The sequence below is a fragment of the Nuphar pumila genome, chromosome 2, assembly GCF_984573655.1.
Source record: "Nuphar pumila chromosome 2, dmNupPumi1.hap1.1, whole genome shotgun sequence".
Taxonomy (NCBI): domain Eukaryota; kingdom Viridiplantae; phylum Streptophyta; class Magnoliopsida; order Nymphaeales; family Nymphaeaceae; genus Nuphar; species Nuphar pumila.
Genome location: NC_143250.1, coordinates 112,184,220 through 112,202,258, shown reverse-complemented (window position 1 = coordinate 112,202,258; position 18,039 = coordinate 112,184,220). Strand labels below are relative to the sequence as shown.

Below are 18,039 nucleotides of genomic sequence, written 5' to 3'. Positions count from 1 at the left end.
TTCTTGGTTTGAAAGTTTCTCTATGCAAATTCAAAGTTATGGTTTTAGAAGATGCTCTCTGGATCACTCACTCTTTATTTACCAAAAGGCAGACATTGTTATACTTCTTCTTATATATGTTGATGACATTGTGATCACTGGGGGCTCAGATAATCATGTGCAAGACGTGAAGCAGTTTTTAATGAAAACTTTCAAGATGAAAGATTTAGGGGAGTTGAAGTACTTTCTTGGTGTGGAAGTTGACAGACAACAATACACATTGACACTCATGCAACAAAAATACACTCTTGACCTTCTGGAAAGAGTCGGGATGACGAATTGCAAACCAGTCCGCACTCCTAGTGTATTACATCAAAGGTTGAGCTCTGAAGATGGTCATCTTTGTGTCAACCCTACAACGTATAGAAGTCTCGTGGGGATGTTATAGTACTTGACCTTTACCAGACCTGATATAGTTTATGTTGTCAATCAGGTATCCCAGTTTATGCATGCTCCAACGGAGGGTCATATGGAAGCTGTGAAGCGCATTCTACGCTATTTAAAAGGAACTATAGGAGACAGACTTGTTTATCGCAAGAACGATAATCTGCATAGAGGAGATGAACTCATCACTTATACAGACACAGATTGGGCAGGGGATCCAGATGAGAGACGATCTGTCTCTGGATATTGTGTATATATTGGACACAATTTAGTGTCCTAGAGCAGCAAAAAACAAAAGGCAGTGGCACGATCCAGTACAGAGGCTGAATACAAATCGATGGTTGCAGGCACGACAGAAGCTACATGGATTAGACACTTATTGAGTGATCTTGGGGAGACAATTATTCGATCATTTCTTCTATGTGACAATCAAAGCGCAATAAACATTGCATGTAATCCTATCCAGCATAGCAGAACGAAGCACATTGAGATTGATCAACATTTTATACGGCAGAAAGTCGAGATGAAGGAGATAGAACTACGTCATGTTCGAACAGAAGATCAAGTGGCAGACCTGTTTACCAAGGGGTTAACAGGTCGTCAATTTTGGCTATTGAAGAGCAAGTTGTACATGCTCCAAAATCACGTACAACTTGAGGGAGGGTGTTAAAATATAGTTTGCGTATGTATCTGGATCCAGACCCCATACGCATGTTAAATGAAACACATGCACAATACAATTTCATTAATGGCATTCTTGTAATACCTCTGAAATTAAAGACTCATTGTTTATCTACTGTTTTTTATAAAGCTTAGGGTTTGGAGGTTGAGCCAGCGTGCGCCGCCCTAGCCATTGTGCATCTCCTTCTCTCTCTCTCTACTTTCCTGTGCAAGCTGAACCACACATACACCCATACGAAATCTCATACATGGCACTTTGCATATTGGACCCTTCGGTCTATCAATTAACACTTGTCTCTCTTTGAGCAACATAATTAATTACGAGCATTCATATTCATGCCATAAAAGAAATACATCATACACTGTATAAATGAGACATGATTATGCAAACACAATATGTATTCAAATCATACAGGAAATTTCATGAAACATAGATAACTGCACATATATCGGGGTTGGACCCTTAGACCAACTCCAAATTGTGAAACTCTCAACTCTGTTCGACTGTTACAGAGTTCATAGAAAATTTCTCAGTCAGCGAACATGGCTGAGATTTTCACAGAATGTAAGAAATTTTGTCAGCTTTCCATAGGCGCAAATCGTTCATAAAAATTCTTTCATATGAAAAAGTTATGAATGTTTTACAAAAGGTATGTCAGATTGTGTTCTAACTGTTGCCGAACCGGATTCAGACTATGGACAGAGCTCAAAATTTCACAGTAGACAAAAAAATTTGTTAGCTTTCCAACGCAACAAACCACTCGTCGAAATTCCTCCGGACCAGGGAGTTACGAGTGTTTTACCGGTCGGATGTCTGACTGGAAACTGTAAATTCCGGATTTAGGCATTCGGGTGGGCCCAAATCGGGTCACCCGAATCCGTACATCCATAAATATTGACAATATTTTTATTCAAAATAGCAGTAGAACAACACATCAAAGTCTGATTTATTCTTGTTGAGACAAATCGGATTTTTCTTCAGCCAGTTGGCCGAAAAAATCGATCTGTCTCTCACATGCATTAATTATTCATAAATAAATTCGGAAAGTATATAATTAATGAAGTAAATCATGTAATTTAGATGCAAATAAAATTCAGAAAAATCTACAAAAATCACAGAATACTCCTAAGCATATATTCTACCAACTACAAAAATAAAATCACATGGGTTCATACACAAAATTCATGATATTCTCTAATTTACCAAAATCTTTTCTGAAAAACCCAATTTGACTAAAATCAAAATATCTCAAGATTCCGACCATGGAAATTCGTAAAATTTTCACAGAATGTCTAAAACATCATATACTACCAATCCAAATTGATACTTGCACAAAAATTATAACATATTTCATGAAATTTCAAAAATTACAGATTTCTTTTCTGAGAAACCCGTTTTTGAGTAAATTGTATTTTCAAAGAGGGTTTTCCTTCGGAAAACCCTTCTTTTTTCATGGTTTGATAGCCCTAGGCCAAACCCACGTGTGCCAGGGTTTGTTTAGGGCCTATGGATATGAAAAACCCATGAAATTCGTGACACGAATTTCGTTTTACAAATAGAGTATAGATCACCTACCTTTTTGTCGGATTTTTCGTTCTTTCGTGCATCGGCGGGTCGTTTCGCACGATCCGTCACTTTCAAGCACACCACAGCCTGGTGTAGAACCTCTTTAGGCCTTCCACAGACACGTCAAGCCTTTCCCCTTGTTGGAACAAGGCCAAACACCAATGGGCTGGTGTTGAGGAAAGTGGGAAAAAAGGGAAAAAGAAAGGGATTTGGGAGAGAAGGGAGTAGCTAAAAAAAATTTCAAAAGAGGTTCAAATGGGGGGGCGTGAGCCCCTCCTCTTTTATAGATTCACAAATTAGGTCAAGGGCTGGGGACAAACCCCAGCGCTTGATCTATTCTAAAAAAAAATCCAAATCTAAGACAAGCTACCTACTATTAGCTATTCTTTATTTTTTTCATATATATACATTTATAATATGATATACCATATACTATAGTTAAATATATATATATATATATGTTTACTATAATACTCCTTATGGAGAGTCTCCATAGGGTTGATCGACCTCCCTATGGGTTCTCTCCTTCCTATTTAAAAAAAATAGCAACTTGCATGCTTGGCAAGCAAGTTGTCTATTTCAACTTTCCCCTTTTTTTGTTTATTTTAATAATTTACTTTTTTTTGTCTTTAGTTTCCTAATGCCTAATGGAAGGTCCAGCCCTTGCTGGACCTTCTAGTTTCTTCTCAAAAGTGACCCCCCCCCCCCCTTTGGGGCTCCTTTTAAGTTTTTTAGAAACTTTGACTTTTTCAACCTTTTCTTCTTGTTTTTAGTAACTTTGATTTTAACTCAAATTTCAAGTTTATTTTTTGGGATTTTAACATTTTTAAAATTTAAATTTAGGTTGCCACATAGGATGAGGGTCCCACCTATGGACTCCTACCATTTTGTAAATTCTAATTAATTTTTTGAAATCCATTCCATGGAATTTAAGTCAAATTCGTTCTAAATTAATGTAAAATGCTTTCTAAATTCAATTGGAATTCACGTTAAATACTAAGGCACATAATTTAATTAAATCCATGCCATATTAAATTTTTATAATATATTGTCCACATTTTAAGCATCTTAATTAATCATTTTAATTAATTCTATTAGGGTTATAAATCCAAATCTTCTCAAAATATACCTTAAATTTCTTAAAATTCAAGACATGTGGTATTTCATTCACTTTTTTTCATTTTTAAATTTTTTTCAACTAACTTCACAACCCTCTTTAGTGCATTTCTAACTAACAATTTAGAATTTTAGACCTATCACAAAATACAAAAATTCAAAAATTTCAGAAAAAGCCTCGAAAAATCGCCGATGTTACACTCTCAGTACCTCGGGCCAATGCCCACACAAGCCACACTCAACTGACATCATTTTTATGTCATGCATTCAATCATGTATTGCACATTCTTGCAATACAAGAACTAAAATCCCGTACTCACATAAGTACTACCTTACGTATTACAACACTTGCAAATACGAACACAAGCAAGTCGTGCGTGCACAAACCACATAGAACCACACTTATACTACTGACAGAACATCACTCCTTTTACTAGAAATACTGAAAAGAAAAACATGCACAAACTTATGCATCATATCATGCATGCATGCTCACGTACCCATGCATTTCAACTCAAACTGGGTCCCTCATTGGACCACCCGACATAATTTCATGCAATAACCCAAAAATATCATAAACATAAGCCTCTTAGTCTATTCTCGGGGTGATTCACTCGAATCTCAGACTTAACAACCCAAACTCAAACTCAAAACATCAAGAAAACCTATTTGAGGAACTAAGAAGTCGATTCTAGAAGTTCAGTAGTAGACTCTCTTAAATCAGGGGTTGACTCTTTTTCAGAAAGAGTCGACTCTCTTTATCAGGGATCGACTCTTTTTCAGAAAGAGTCAACTCTTTGAACACGAGGGTTGACCCTCGGCTGGCTTTACATATGGAACAACAAAGGTGTCGACTCTCTTAACACGAGAGTCGACCCTACCCTGGCTTTATACATGGAATGGTAGCAAAGGTGTTGACTCTTTGAACACGAGGGTCGACTCCTATGCTACAAAACAGATCAACCGAAGGTGAGAAATAACAGGGGTCGACTCCTGCCTCGCAGGGGTAGACTCCTATGTTCAAACAGAGTTGAGAATAATCTGAAAACTCCAGAAAAACAATGATTCAAGTATGGATTCATGCTCAGATTTTATTCTTCACACAAGAGGAACAAAATGACACAACGGGAAATTTCAAAAACACATTCTAAACCAAAATTTTGAGATATATATTAAGCATAACATGAAGTTTCCTCCAAATCTCATGTTTTCTAAAAAACACAAACTTACAAAGCATCTACATGCCACATGCTTCCTAGAAATCATAGGAGTAGGGCATTGTACCTTCCTGGAGCGTGCAAGAACACCCAAAAATAGAAATCCAGAAACTATACAAGTTCTCCTCCAATTTGCAAGAACTCCTCAAGGTACAAAAACTTCCTCCCAATAGCAGATTCAACTAGTTCAGCTCCTTCTCTTTGCAACAATCTTAACAAGGCTTAAGAGGAGAAGATGGAGGTGAGTGAGAGGGAGTAGGGGCCAATATGTTTGCAAAATGGTAGAGAGAAGAAGAAGTTGGGTGAGAGAGAGTAAGGTTATACGTAATGAGTTATTAGATTAACTCTAATGAAACCCTCTTATATAGTTTAAGACATGTTTAGTCAGTGGAGGCTGAGTTGTCCCTCTTTAATGAAAACTGACCCACTGCAATAACCAAGATGCCTTTTACAAATTTTTATTCTTGTTTTGCCCCTTTTGCAACCCTAATTACAAGACTGCCATAACCCTTAAAAACCAATATCTTTTTCAAAATTTCATCTTTATCCCTAGGATAATAATACCCTAATCTTTATTAGTAATATTGGGTATGACCCTTGCCCATAAAGCCCATCATTTTTTAAAAAAATGATGATTATGCCCCCAAATCCAAATTGGGCCGATCAAAACCAGAATTCGACCGGTTTGAGATCCAAATCCGTGATAAACGAATATTTATAATAAAACATTTATAACTCAAAAATGCATATATAACTGAAATTCATCATTTATAAGATTTGAAAAAGTCGAGACATTACAATGTAAATGCTAGTAGTGGTATGGGACTTCAAGAAATTGGTTATTTTAATCATGATAGAGAAATAATAGTATCATCAAGCTACTACTTTTGCATGCTATAGCATTCTATTGGTTAATGGTTTATGCACGGAATATGTTGTTGCCTATGTCACATGGGTGCGGGTACGGGTGCGACAATTTCAAAATTTTTGGACACGGGGACTCGGCTATATATATATATATATAAATTAATAATAAGATTATAAATTATAAATTTTAAATTTTAAATATGGACAACAATAGGCTCACTCAAAGTTGTCCAAGTCTATAAAGTGGACGGACTCGGCCCCGGTGCGTTGATCGAGTCCAACACTTGTTGACCGACTCTGCCCCATGTCCGAAGTCGCACCCGTGTTGGGACGTGTCGACATGGGTGCATCGACCTCCTAGCCGAGTCCGTGTGACATAGGTTGTTGCTAACCTAAGTCACAGGGACTCGGCAAAGTAGGTGCCGCACCCTACGCGACGTGGGTGCCGCACACACGTCGACGCGATGCGGGTGCGGCACCCGGTGCATGTTAAATTATGTATATATAAATATATATACATATACTTATATATATACCTACGTATATATATAAGTATATATATACATATACGTATATATATACAGTTTTTCTTCTTTGATTCTCAAAATACCCGATAGGGGTATTTTGGTAAAACCCCATGTAACCTTTTTTCCTTTTTCTATTTTTTCCTTTCTTCCTTTTTTCCTTTTTTCTTTTTTATTGTTTACCGTTTCGTAAGACCACAAGGGCCCCACACATGTAGTCGTTGGGGCCCCAACGGTCATATTTATGACCGTTGGGGCTCCCAACGACTACATGGGAGCCCCTTGTGGTCCCTTCTACATGGCTCCCTCCTCTATAAATAGAGGAGGTTTTCCTCTTGTATTGCAAGGGTTTTTTACCCTCTTTTTCCTTCTTCAATAATATCCAACTTATGACTTTTTGGTCATTTTTCCCTTGTGTGGGTTTTTGTATACACTTTTAGTGTTTGTGTTCTTGGCTCTTGGAATCACTCTTGAAGAGTGATTTGCTTTATTGGTGCTTCCGCCGCTCCTCCCCTTTTCATTACATGGTATCAGAGCAAGGTTGGTGATCCGGCTTCTACCTTTTTGGTGCCTTGGGACGCATGCCTTTCAAGCTTTTTTGAAGAAGGAAAGAAGACCTTTCGGCTCCCATGGAACGTGATTCTAAAGTTGAGCTTTTTTTCAAGCTCAATGGATCTAATTATCTTATGTGGGCCTCCGCTATGGAAAATCATCTAAGAGGTAAGAAACTTTGGGGTTTTGTTATGGGAACTACTCTTGAACCCTCTCTTGTTCTCACTAAAATTGAAAATGATGTTGAAAAAGCTTTAGATGGCGATGAACGCATCAAAGCCATAAATGATCATCAATCCAAAATTGAGGATTGAGAAAGTAATCATGCCAAAATTTTGGCATGGTTTATGAACAATGTGGACCTCAAAAATTGTGCAAATATTGCAAAATTTAGAAGAGCCAATGAGTCATGGTTCTTTTTTAAGGGTATGTATACCCAAAAGGATCTTGCTAGACAATTTTTTTGTCAAGAGAAAATTCGTTCCACTAGATAAGCGGATATGAGTGTCCGTGACTACTTTAGCTCTTTAACCCCTCTTTGGGATGAGCTTGTTCTTCTTGAGCCTAAATGGGTGGCTCCGGAAGATATTGAGTTAAGGAGAGAACAAATTAAAAAGGAGCACTTTTTCCAATTTCTTTATGGTCTACGACCGGAATATGAACAAGTGAGGGCATCCCTTCTCCTTAGAAGCAAAGCCTTACCCATAGAAGACGCCCTTGCCGAAGTATGCCAAGAAGAAACTCGACTTGGCTTAAGTATCAAGAGTGATGAAGTTTTGGCCGTTTCTAGGCTCAGATCTAATGTAAAAGCATATAGACCTCCCCACTTTAACAAAAATAATGGATATAGAAAGGGGTGATTTGCCACTATTGTAATCAACCGGGTCACATTAAACCGGTTTGCCCAAAGCTTAAAGGAAAAGTGGCCGTGGTTGGAGAAAATTTTCCAAAGAAGGAAGAAGAAAGTGTCAAAGAGGGAGATATCAAAGAAACTCTTAATCATATCTCCGAAGTTCTCCAACATCTTCTCAAGACTTCTTCATCTTCAACATTTGGAGCCGCTATCGTCTACTCTTCATCACCTCCAGGTACGTGAATACTAGACTCTGGTGCTTCTTTTCACATGACATCTCATAAAAACTCGCTTTCTAATGTTTTTTCCGAACCCATATCTTCTTATGTTTCAACAGTCGATGGGACATCTTTAAAAATTGAAAGTATTGGAACACTTAATTTTAAAACTTCTCAATCCTTCTTTGTTCCTAAAGTAAGAGTCGTTCCAAAAATCAATCTAAATCTTTTTTTTGTTTCCCAAATCACCGATCATGGATGCCAAGTCTCTTTCTCACCTAAAGATTGCACTGTGCAGGATCTCCAGTCAGGGAAGCTGATTGGGCAAGGCCATAGAAGGGGTGATCTCTATTTTATGGATTTTTTGACTCTTCCATCTAAGTCATCTTGCAATCTTGTAAAGGACAAAAGTATTGGAATTTGGCATGAGAGACTTGGTCATCCAAATTTTGTAAAAATGTCTCTTTTCCCTTTTTTGAACAATACTTGTAAAGACAATCACATGACTTGTAAAGATTGCATTTTTGGGAAATCTAAAGCTACTCCATTTCCTCAAAGAAATTATTTCACCACTCAGCCTTTTGAACTTGTTCATTCCGATGTATGGGGACCTTCCCCTATTTTGTCAAAAGGAGGATTTTCGTACTATGTGGTCTTTATTGATGATTTCACTCGATTTACATGGATTTACTTCTTAAGTCGCAAATCCGAAGTTTTCTCCTTCTTTAAAGAATTCCATGCGATGGTTAAAAATCAATTTTTAGGAAATCTATCAATTCTTAGGTCTGACTCGGGAGGTGAATACATGTCTAATGAATTTCAAAACTATTTAAAAGAAAACAGAATTTGTCATCAACGTTCTTGTCCAAACACTCCGCAACAAAATGGACTTGCGGAAAGAAAGCATAGACACATAATAGAAACCACAAGAACCTTATTAATCTCAAAAAATATTCCAAAATCTTTTTGGGCCGAAGCGGTTCTAACATCAACATATCTTATCAATAGAACTCCTTCATCTTCTTTAAAAAATCTTTCTCCATTTGAGAAACTTTACAATATGTTTCCCGATTATAAAAGACTAAGAATTTTCGAATGTAAATGCTTTATTTTAACCCACAAAAATGATAAACTTTCTTCTAGAGCTATTTAATGCATTTTCTTAGGATATGGTGAAAAACAAAAAGGTTATCGATGCTTTGACATATCAAATAATAAACTTTATATCTCAAAAGATGTCACATTCTTAGAAGAAGAAAATGGTTTTTCACATAAACCAAATGAAGATATTGATTATTCCTTTTTATTTAACTTATTGTCTCAAGAAAAGGTCATTGATGATAATGATGAATCTAGTGAATCACTCATAGACGAGTTTGAACCTCCAAATGATGACCAAAATTTTCAAGAAAATGTACAAAGGCAAATACAAGTCTACTCTAGAAGAAATAAAAGTAATCCTCCTTGTGCCCTTGAAAAATTCTCTCAAAATGAGTCAACCGAAGAAACCTCTCAAAGAAGATCAAATCGTATTTCAAAAATACCAAATAGATTTGTATCTTATGATTCTTTTTCTCTAAATTTTCGGGCATGTCTACTTGCTCTTCACTCAATTCATGAACCAACTCATTATAATGAGGCTAGACAATATGCTCATTGGAATGAAGCAATGGAACTGGAACTTAATGCACTTAAGAAGGCTCAAACTTGGGAAATTGTTGATCCACCCAATGGTAAGAAACCCATTGGATGTCGATGGGTTTTTAAAGTTAAAACTAAGTGCGATGGATCTTTAGAAAGATATAAGGCCAGGTTAGTGGCCAAGGGATATACACAAGAGTATGGGGTAGATTATGATGAAACCTTTGCCCCTGTTGCTCGAATGACTAGTGTTCGAGCTCTTATTGCAATAGCCTCTGCTAAAAATGACCAATTTTTCAACTAGATGTCAAAAATGCCTTTTTAAATGAAAATTTAAATGAAGAAGTTTACATGAAACCACCTCCGGGTATGAATTTAAATGGTAAAATTTTGAAATTAAAAAAGGCCTTATATGGACTTAAGCAAGCTCCTAAAGCTTGGTATGACAAGTTTAGTAATGTATTAATCAATTTAGGATTTACTTCTTGCTATACTGACACTGCTCTTTTTGTTAAGAAAACAGGTGATTTCATTGTTATTCTTCTGTTATATGTTGATGATATGATCATCACTGGGAATGACAAAAAGAGGGTAAATGATGTGAAGTTTATGTTAAAAGAAACTTTTGATATGTCTGACCTTGGATTCTTGAGATATTTTTTAGGAATTGAAGTGACTTACGCGAGGATACATTTTATCTCAGATGAAATTGGCCGCAGACATTTGTACCAAATCTGGAATATCTGATGAAAAGAAAGTTGAGACTCCCGAAGTTATCAATGCAAAACTCAGACTTGATGATGGTGTTCTTCTTGATGATCCAACTCCCTATCGTCAATTAATTGGATCTCTCACCTGTCCAGACATAGCTCATGCGGTTCATGCTGCAAGCCAGTTTCAGCATGCACCTACTACAGTTCATATGACGGCTGTAATGAGAATTGTGCGATATATCAAAAATACCATCTCCAAGGGACTCTTCTTATCCTCTTCCTCATCTCTTGAATTAACTGCTTTTACTGATGCTGATTGGGGAAGAAATCCCAATGATCGTATCTCAACTACTGGTCTTTGCATTTTCTTAGGTGAATCTCTCATCTCGTGGAGGTGCAAGACGCAGCAAAAGGTCTCTCTACCATCCACTGAAGCTGAATATCGGGCTATGGCAATGACAACAATGGAAATCGTGTGGCTCAGAGGGCTCCTTGGTGACATGGGTGTCCTCATTTCCTCACCCACCAAGTTCTGCTGTGATAACAAAAGTGCGATCTACATTGCAAGCAACCATACGTTTCACGAACGGACCAAGCATATCGAGATGGATTGCCACTATGTTCGAGATGAATACCTCAGAGGAACCATCACATTACCATACGTCACTTCAGAATATCAACTGGCTGACTTCTTCACCAAGGCGCTCCCAACTCCACGATTTATGTTTCTTCTTGGCAAACTTTCGGTCTTCTCCCCGTAAAGTTTGAGGGGGCGTGTTAAATTATGTATATATAAATATATATATATATATATATATATATATATATATATATACATATACTTATATATATATACCTACATATATATAAGTATATATATACATATATGTATATATATACAGTTTTTCTTCTTTGATTCTCAAAATACCCGATAGGGGTATTTTGGTAAAACCCCATGTAACCTTTTTTCCTTTTTCTATTTTTTCCTTTCTTCCTTTTTTTCTTTTTTCTTTTCTTTTTTCTTTTTTATTGTTTACCTTTTTGTAAGACCACAAGGGCCCCACACATGTAGTCGTTGGGGCCCCAACAATCATATTTATGACCGTTGGGGCTCCCAACGACTACATGGGAGCCCCTTGTGGTCCCTTCTACATGGCCCCCTCCTCTATAAATAGAGGAGGTTTTCCTCTTGTATTGCAAGGGTTTTTTACCCTCTTTTTCCTTCTTCAATAATATCCAACTTATGACTTTTTGGTCATTTTTCTCTTGTGTGGGTTTTTGTATACACTTTTAGTGTTTGTGTTCTTGGCTCTTGGAATCACTCTTGAAGAGTGATTTGCTTTATTGGTGCTTCTGCCGCTCCTCCCCTTTTCATTAAAGTGCGGTCGACGCAGGGTCGTTTTTATCCAATTTTTTAACGTAAAAAAAAAAATCTGATGCTCGATGAAAAGAGGCTGCGAAAGAGGATTAGGGCAAATTTTTTTTGCCCTAATCCTCTCCTCTCCCGCACAGCTCCGCTCTCTCGCTCATTCGCCTCCTCTCCTCCCGACGTCTCTCAGGGGAGCCCGACGCCACCTCCTCCTCTCCCTCGTCGCAGGTACCCTCTCGCTCGCTTGTTGGGTCGGCAAGGGAGCGGCCGAGCCCTACTCCCTCTCGCTCTCTTATTGGGTCGACAGGGGAGGGGTCGAGCCCGCCCTGCTCCATCTCGCTCTCTTGTTGGGTCGCCAGGGGAGGGACCCCCCCCCCCCCCTTACTCCCTCTCGCTCTCTTGTTGGGTTGGCAGAGAAGGGGCCGAGCCCCCCTCCCTGCTCCCCCTCGCTCTCTTGTTGGGTCGGCAGGGGAGGGGTCGAGCCCCCCTCCCTACTCCCCTCGCTCTCTTGTTGGGTCGGTAGGGGAGGGGCCAAGCCCCCCTTGCTCCCTCTCGATGTCTTGTTGGGTCGGCAGGGGAGGGGTCGAGCCCCCTCCCTGCTCCCTCTGACTTTAGCGGAGGGGTCGAGCCCCCTCCCTGCTCCCTCTGATTTCAGGGGAGGGGTCGAGCCCCTCCCTGTTTTCGACAGGGGAGGGGTCGAGCCCCCTCCCTGCTCCCTCTGATTTCAGGGGAGGGGGCGAGCCCCTCCCTGTTTTCGGTAGGGGAGGGTCCAAGCCCCCCACCCTGCTCCCTCTGATTTCAGGGGAAGGGTCGAGCCCCCCACCTTGCTCCTTCTGATTTCAAGAGAGGGGTCGAGCCCCTCCCAAGAAAAAATTTCTTCCAGGGGGCACTGCCCCCCTACGACCCCCCGCCAGCCCCCCCTGGACCCCGCCTGTTGAATGCGCAGCGGGACCCGCGCCAAGGGAGGAGCCTTTGAACCCCCCAGTAAGGGCAAAAACTCTGAATCAGGCTCCACCACTCATTATTGGACTCGGTATTACAAATCTTGATTGTCTACATAATTGATTTTAATATATTTTTTTTTGTGTTTTCAGGACAAAAATGACGGATAAAGGGAAAAGACTTGCGTTATCTTCATCCCCATATGTGAGTTCTGTTGCTAGTTTTGTTGATAGTTGTAGTGGGAGTGATGATGTAGGGCCGCTATGAGTACATGTAGATAAGCTTGCAAAAACTAGAGAAGGAGGCGGTGGAAACAAGAAATTTTGATGCAAGCTCTATGAAAGAGATTTTGTTGGGTCTTACACAAGAGTGAATGCTCATTTGTTGAAGATACCAGGACATGACATTTCAGGATGCAGAAAAGTTGATGAGGCAATGCGAAGACAAAACAAGAAAATACAAGAAGAATATGAGAAGAGAAAAGACAATGTGTGATTCTTGTGCAATTAGTGTGTCATTTGGAAGCCACCAAGAAGATGCTAAAAAAAAAGAAAAGTCAATGTAGGAGGTAGATGAACGATACAAGCATCATTCAATACATATGGAAGGGAGGATATGGATAGAAAAGTAGGATGGTATTTTTATTCTAGTTCACTCCCATTTAATGCAGCTAGAAATCCTTATTGGAAGGATCTAGTAACATCTTTGGCAAATTATAATTTGAGTGGCTATGTGCATCCAAACTCAGAAAAAATACGAACCACACTTTTTGCAGAAGAGAGGGCAAATGGGGAGAGGTTGCTGGAGATTAAAAAATATTCATGGGAGCAAAATGGAGTTTCTATCGTTTCTAATGGATGGACAAATATTCAAATGCGTCCATTGATCAATTTCATTGCTTGTTCGCTTAGTGGCCCAATATTCTTGAGAGCAGTTGATGCATCTAGGGATATAAAAATGCAGAGTATTTGAAGGGGTTGTTTATAGAAGTCATAAAAGAAATGGGTGATCAGAAAGTGGTACAAATCATTACAGACAACGCTCCAATTTGTAAAAGTGCAACGTTGAGTTTGGAGAGTGAGTACCCTCATATTTTTTAGACTCTCTGTGTAACACATAGCTTAAATCTGGCCCTAAAGAGCATTTGCAACCCCAAAGAAAAAGAAAATTTACAAGCATATGCTTTATGTTCATGGATTGAAGATTTAGAAAGAAATGTCAAAAGCATTAGAAATTTTGTTGTTAACCACTATCGTACTAATGTTATATTTAATAGGCATTCTGACCTGAAATTGTTGAAGGTCGTTGAAACACGTTTTGCGTCCATCATTGTGATGGTGAAAATGATTAAAAAAGTGAAGAATGCTTTGGTTAACATGGTGACTGATGAAAATTGGACATTCTATTGTGCTGATGATGATATCAAGGCTCAAGAAATTAAGAAATTCATTCTTGATGATGAGTTTTGGGACAAAGTGGTATACTTCCTTCAATTTTCGGAACCTATTTGGGAAAAGTTAAGAGAAGTTGATAATGATGAGCCCATGCTTTACAAAGTTTATGAAATGTGGGATAATATGATTGAAAAAATACAAACTATAGTTTTCAAGCATGAAGAAAAAAATTCTGCATTGGATGATTCAGGATTTTTTAACCATATTCATTCAATTTTAGTCAGAAGATGGGATAAGAGTAATACTCCTTTGCATGGAATGACACATTCTCTTAATCCAAAATATTATGCAAATAAGTTGCGGGCAGGTGGTATTGGTTGTGTCTCTCCAAATTTAGACCCAGAGCTATCAAGACATAGAAATATGTGTATGACAAGACTTTTTCCAGAAGCATATCTTCTACATCAAGTCACACAAGAGTTTCAAAAATTTTTATCTTCGAGATTATATAGACCGACATTATTCGCGAGAGAGGAGGATAATATAGATCCTATCACATGGTGGTCAACATTTGGATTAGAAACACCTCTTCTCCAACGTCTTGCATTAAGTTCATCTTGTTGTGAAAGAAATTTGAGCACATATTCTCAAATCTACAACATGAAGAGAAACAAACTCACCGGCAAGCATGCAGAGGGTTTAATATATGTTCATTCAAATCATCGATTACTTTCACGAACCAATGATGAATACAAGTACTAATTTGCTCTCTTAGTTATTTGATTATTTCTTAGTTTTTCATTTAAATATACTTGTATTATATTTAACATTTTCAAATTGGGTTTGTAACGCAGACAAGGAACATCCAAATTTTGGGATGTAAATCCAGAAGACTGTGACTTCGAGGGAGAGCATGATTTCAACATGACAAACATGGATTTAGCTGAGCCCAGTATTCCTTCTAATGGTGCATTTGATGATGAAGAAGAAAATTATTAAGATCCATTACTTCATCGTCATATACATTGTAGGATAATACTTTTTGTATGTAATTTTGTTATTTTCTGCTTTACTTATTTGATTGATATTTAGGTTGATTTATGTAATTGCTTTACTTATTTGATTGATATTTAGGTTGATATATTGCATGCATACAACAGCAACAAAAACTACGCCTTCATCCCAAAACAATTGGGGTCGGCGATATGAACCAAAAAAGAAAATCATTCGAGGTCTTCCACATGAATCCTTCTCCTCCAATCATTTCTATCCAATGCCATGTCCTCAGTGAGGTTCAAAGCATTCATATCCTTTCCTATCATCTCCATCCAAGTCTTCCTAGGCCTACCCCGACCTCTTTTAACTAATATATTTTCCCATTTCTCCATCCTTCTAACTGGAGCATCATTAGGCCTTCGCCGAATATGTCCAAACCACCGTAAACAATTCTCTCTCATCTTATTTTCAATGGGTGCAACGCCTACCTTCGTATGTATCTCCTCGTTCCGAATCTTATCTTTTATTGTATTTCCACACATCCATCTAAGCATACGCATCTCAGCTACACTCATTTTTTTGAATATGATGTCTCTTGGCAGCCCAACATTCCGTACCATATAGTAAAGCGGGCCTAATAGTCGTCCTATAAAACTTTTCCTTCAACCGCAATGGCATTCTACGATCGCACAACACTCCTGTTGCACTTTTCCATTTCATCTACCCCACCTTTATCCTATGATTTACATCTCCATCAATTTCTCCATACTTTTGAATGATAGATCCCAAATATTTGAAACAATCATTCACCGGTATATTGCATGCATGATGAATGATATTATGACAATGTTAACTGTTAAAACTTCAAAATTATATATATATATATACATATATATACATATATTTTTTTTTACATTTTGCCCTGCCGCACGCCCGCACCCAAGGTTTTTGAAAGTGCCGCACCCGCACCCGCACCCATGTGACATAGTTGCTGACAAAGAATATGATTCTCATTATTGAAATGAGTAGATTGAGAAGATAAGAGACAAAATTCTTCTATTAACCCAAAGTATAATAGCCTAAAAAAATATGGCCACAGTTCTGTCTTGAAGACATAAGAATACCTGGTTGTATTTGACTCCAATTCTGGGAGATGAGGAAATGTGTGTGGTAAGTAGACTATCTATGCCTACATTTGAATGCCAGTGCATATGTCTGGGGGTACATTTGTTCCGTTTTTACCTCCTTTTTTCATGGGTATCCCAAAGTCTCTTTGGATCTGAGATCACTAAGTGGTAACTTATTTTTTGAAATACTTTTGCTAGTTGATGCTTTATTTGATTGTTTGGTAGCAAGCCAATGAGTATTCTGATGAAACCCTCATAAACCAAGAGCTTCACATTCAATTAATGGCTTGGTGTTGCATGATGTCATTCATTCTTTGTTCTGATGGGAAGTTCAGCTCCTTATAATCGTTTCGCTTCCCAAAATATCACACGACTATATATTTTGACAAAGGTTAAAAATCCAATGAAAATAATACAATTTTATCACTAAAAGCAATATATATTTCAATTTTAGTGGTATATTCCCTTTATTGGCAATATCTTGGAAAAGAAGCTTCCTTTTGATTTTGAAGTATTTTCTAACTTTAGTTCCTTTTTTGTATTTTTAAATTTATTTGATTTCTTTATTTTCGCCAGATATTTCCAATAAAGATATGAGAAAAATAAAAAATTTGAATATCTTCTGAGAAATTCATGGCTGACAAACGTATTTTGTCTCTAATATGATGCTACTGTTTGCTTATCTATGAATCTCTGTAGTTGTTCACATAACAAAGGATCCCTTGATGCAATCTGTACATCACAAAGCTGCTTTTTCCTTGCAGCAAATACTCAAAGCTGTGAATACAATACATGAAGAGCGCATTGTGCACTCAGACTTGAAGCCTGCCAACTTCCTTCTTGTGAAAGGTTCACTGAAGTTGATCGACTTTGGGATTGCAAAGGCAATACAAAGCGATACAACGAATATCCAACGAGATTCACAGGTTTCAATTCTGTTTCTCCATCTCTTCCCTGATTAAATAAGAAGAAAATGCTCATTATATGCTTCATTGCAGGTAGGCACATTGAATTACATGTCACCTGAAGCTTTCATGTGCAACGACCGAGACTCAGATGGAAACACTATCAAATGTGGTCGGCCATCAGACATTTGGTCCCTTGGATGCATTCTTTATCAGATGGTTTATGGAAGGACACCCTATGCTGAATACAAGACATTCTGGGCCAAGTACAAAATGATCACTGACAGAAATCACCAGATCACTTTTGGTCCAGTATCAAATCCATGGTTGGTTGATCTCATGAAGCAATGCCTTGCATGGGACCGCAATGAACGGTGGCGGATACCTCAGCTACTTGGGCACCCTTTTCTTGCACCTCCAATGCCTTTTGAGTTTTCTTCTCCCTTGGACCAACAGTGTAGAGCCCTCACACAGATTGCTGAACAATATAGTGTTGCCCCACAAGTTTCTCTACTGTGTAGCCAATTAAAGCAACTCATTCTTAGAGTGAGCAGAGGTGTGTCAGACTATGTAACAATGTGAGTTGTGCATCCAGTGTGTATCTGTTCTGGTAGAAATTTGATATTTAATATCATGGTGTTCTTTCATTGTGCAATAACTAGCAAGTGTCACATATGGAAGAATCAGGAAAATGTGCAAGGAAATTTTTAAAAATGCACTTGAATAAAGTCTTAGGAATTGTTAGAAACATGCCTAAACGCAAGTCTAAACAAAGCAAAAGCTCGTTTCAAAGTCTTTTTCCTTCCATCGCCTACCACACATTGGGCACGTTTGGAAGCAAGAAAAACTCATAGGAAAAGAAAAATTTGCCTATGAGTAGTTTTGATATGATAATTTTTCTAAAATGAAAAATTTTCACTTGCTTGGGTAGCAT

General features: G+C 38.1%; 1 protein-coding gene across 1 annotated transcript in view; it reads left to right on the top strand.

Annotated features, from left to right (window-relative positions):
- LOC149846763 (serine/threonine-protein kinase MPS1-like) overlaps positions 1-17,736 on the top strand; it is a 28,593-nt gene extending 10,857 nt beyond the window's left edge. The window contains exons 5-6 of the mRNA XM_089998143.1: positions 16,965-17,126; positions 17,199-17,736. Coding sequence (XP_089854269.1) covers positions 16,965-17,126; positions 17,199-17,687 — 651 coding nt within the window. The 3' untranslated portion in view covers positions 17,688-17,736. The remainder of the gene's footprint in view (positions 1-16,964; positions 17,127-17,198) is intronic.
- Positions 17,737-18,039: the final 303 nt, after the last annotated feature.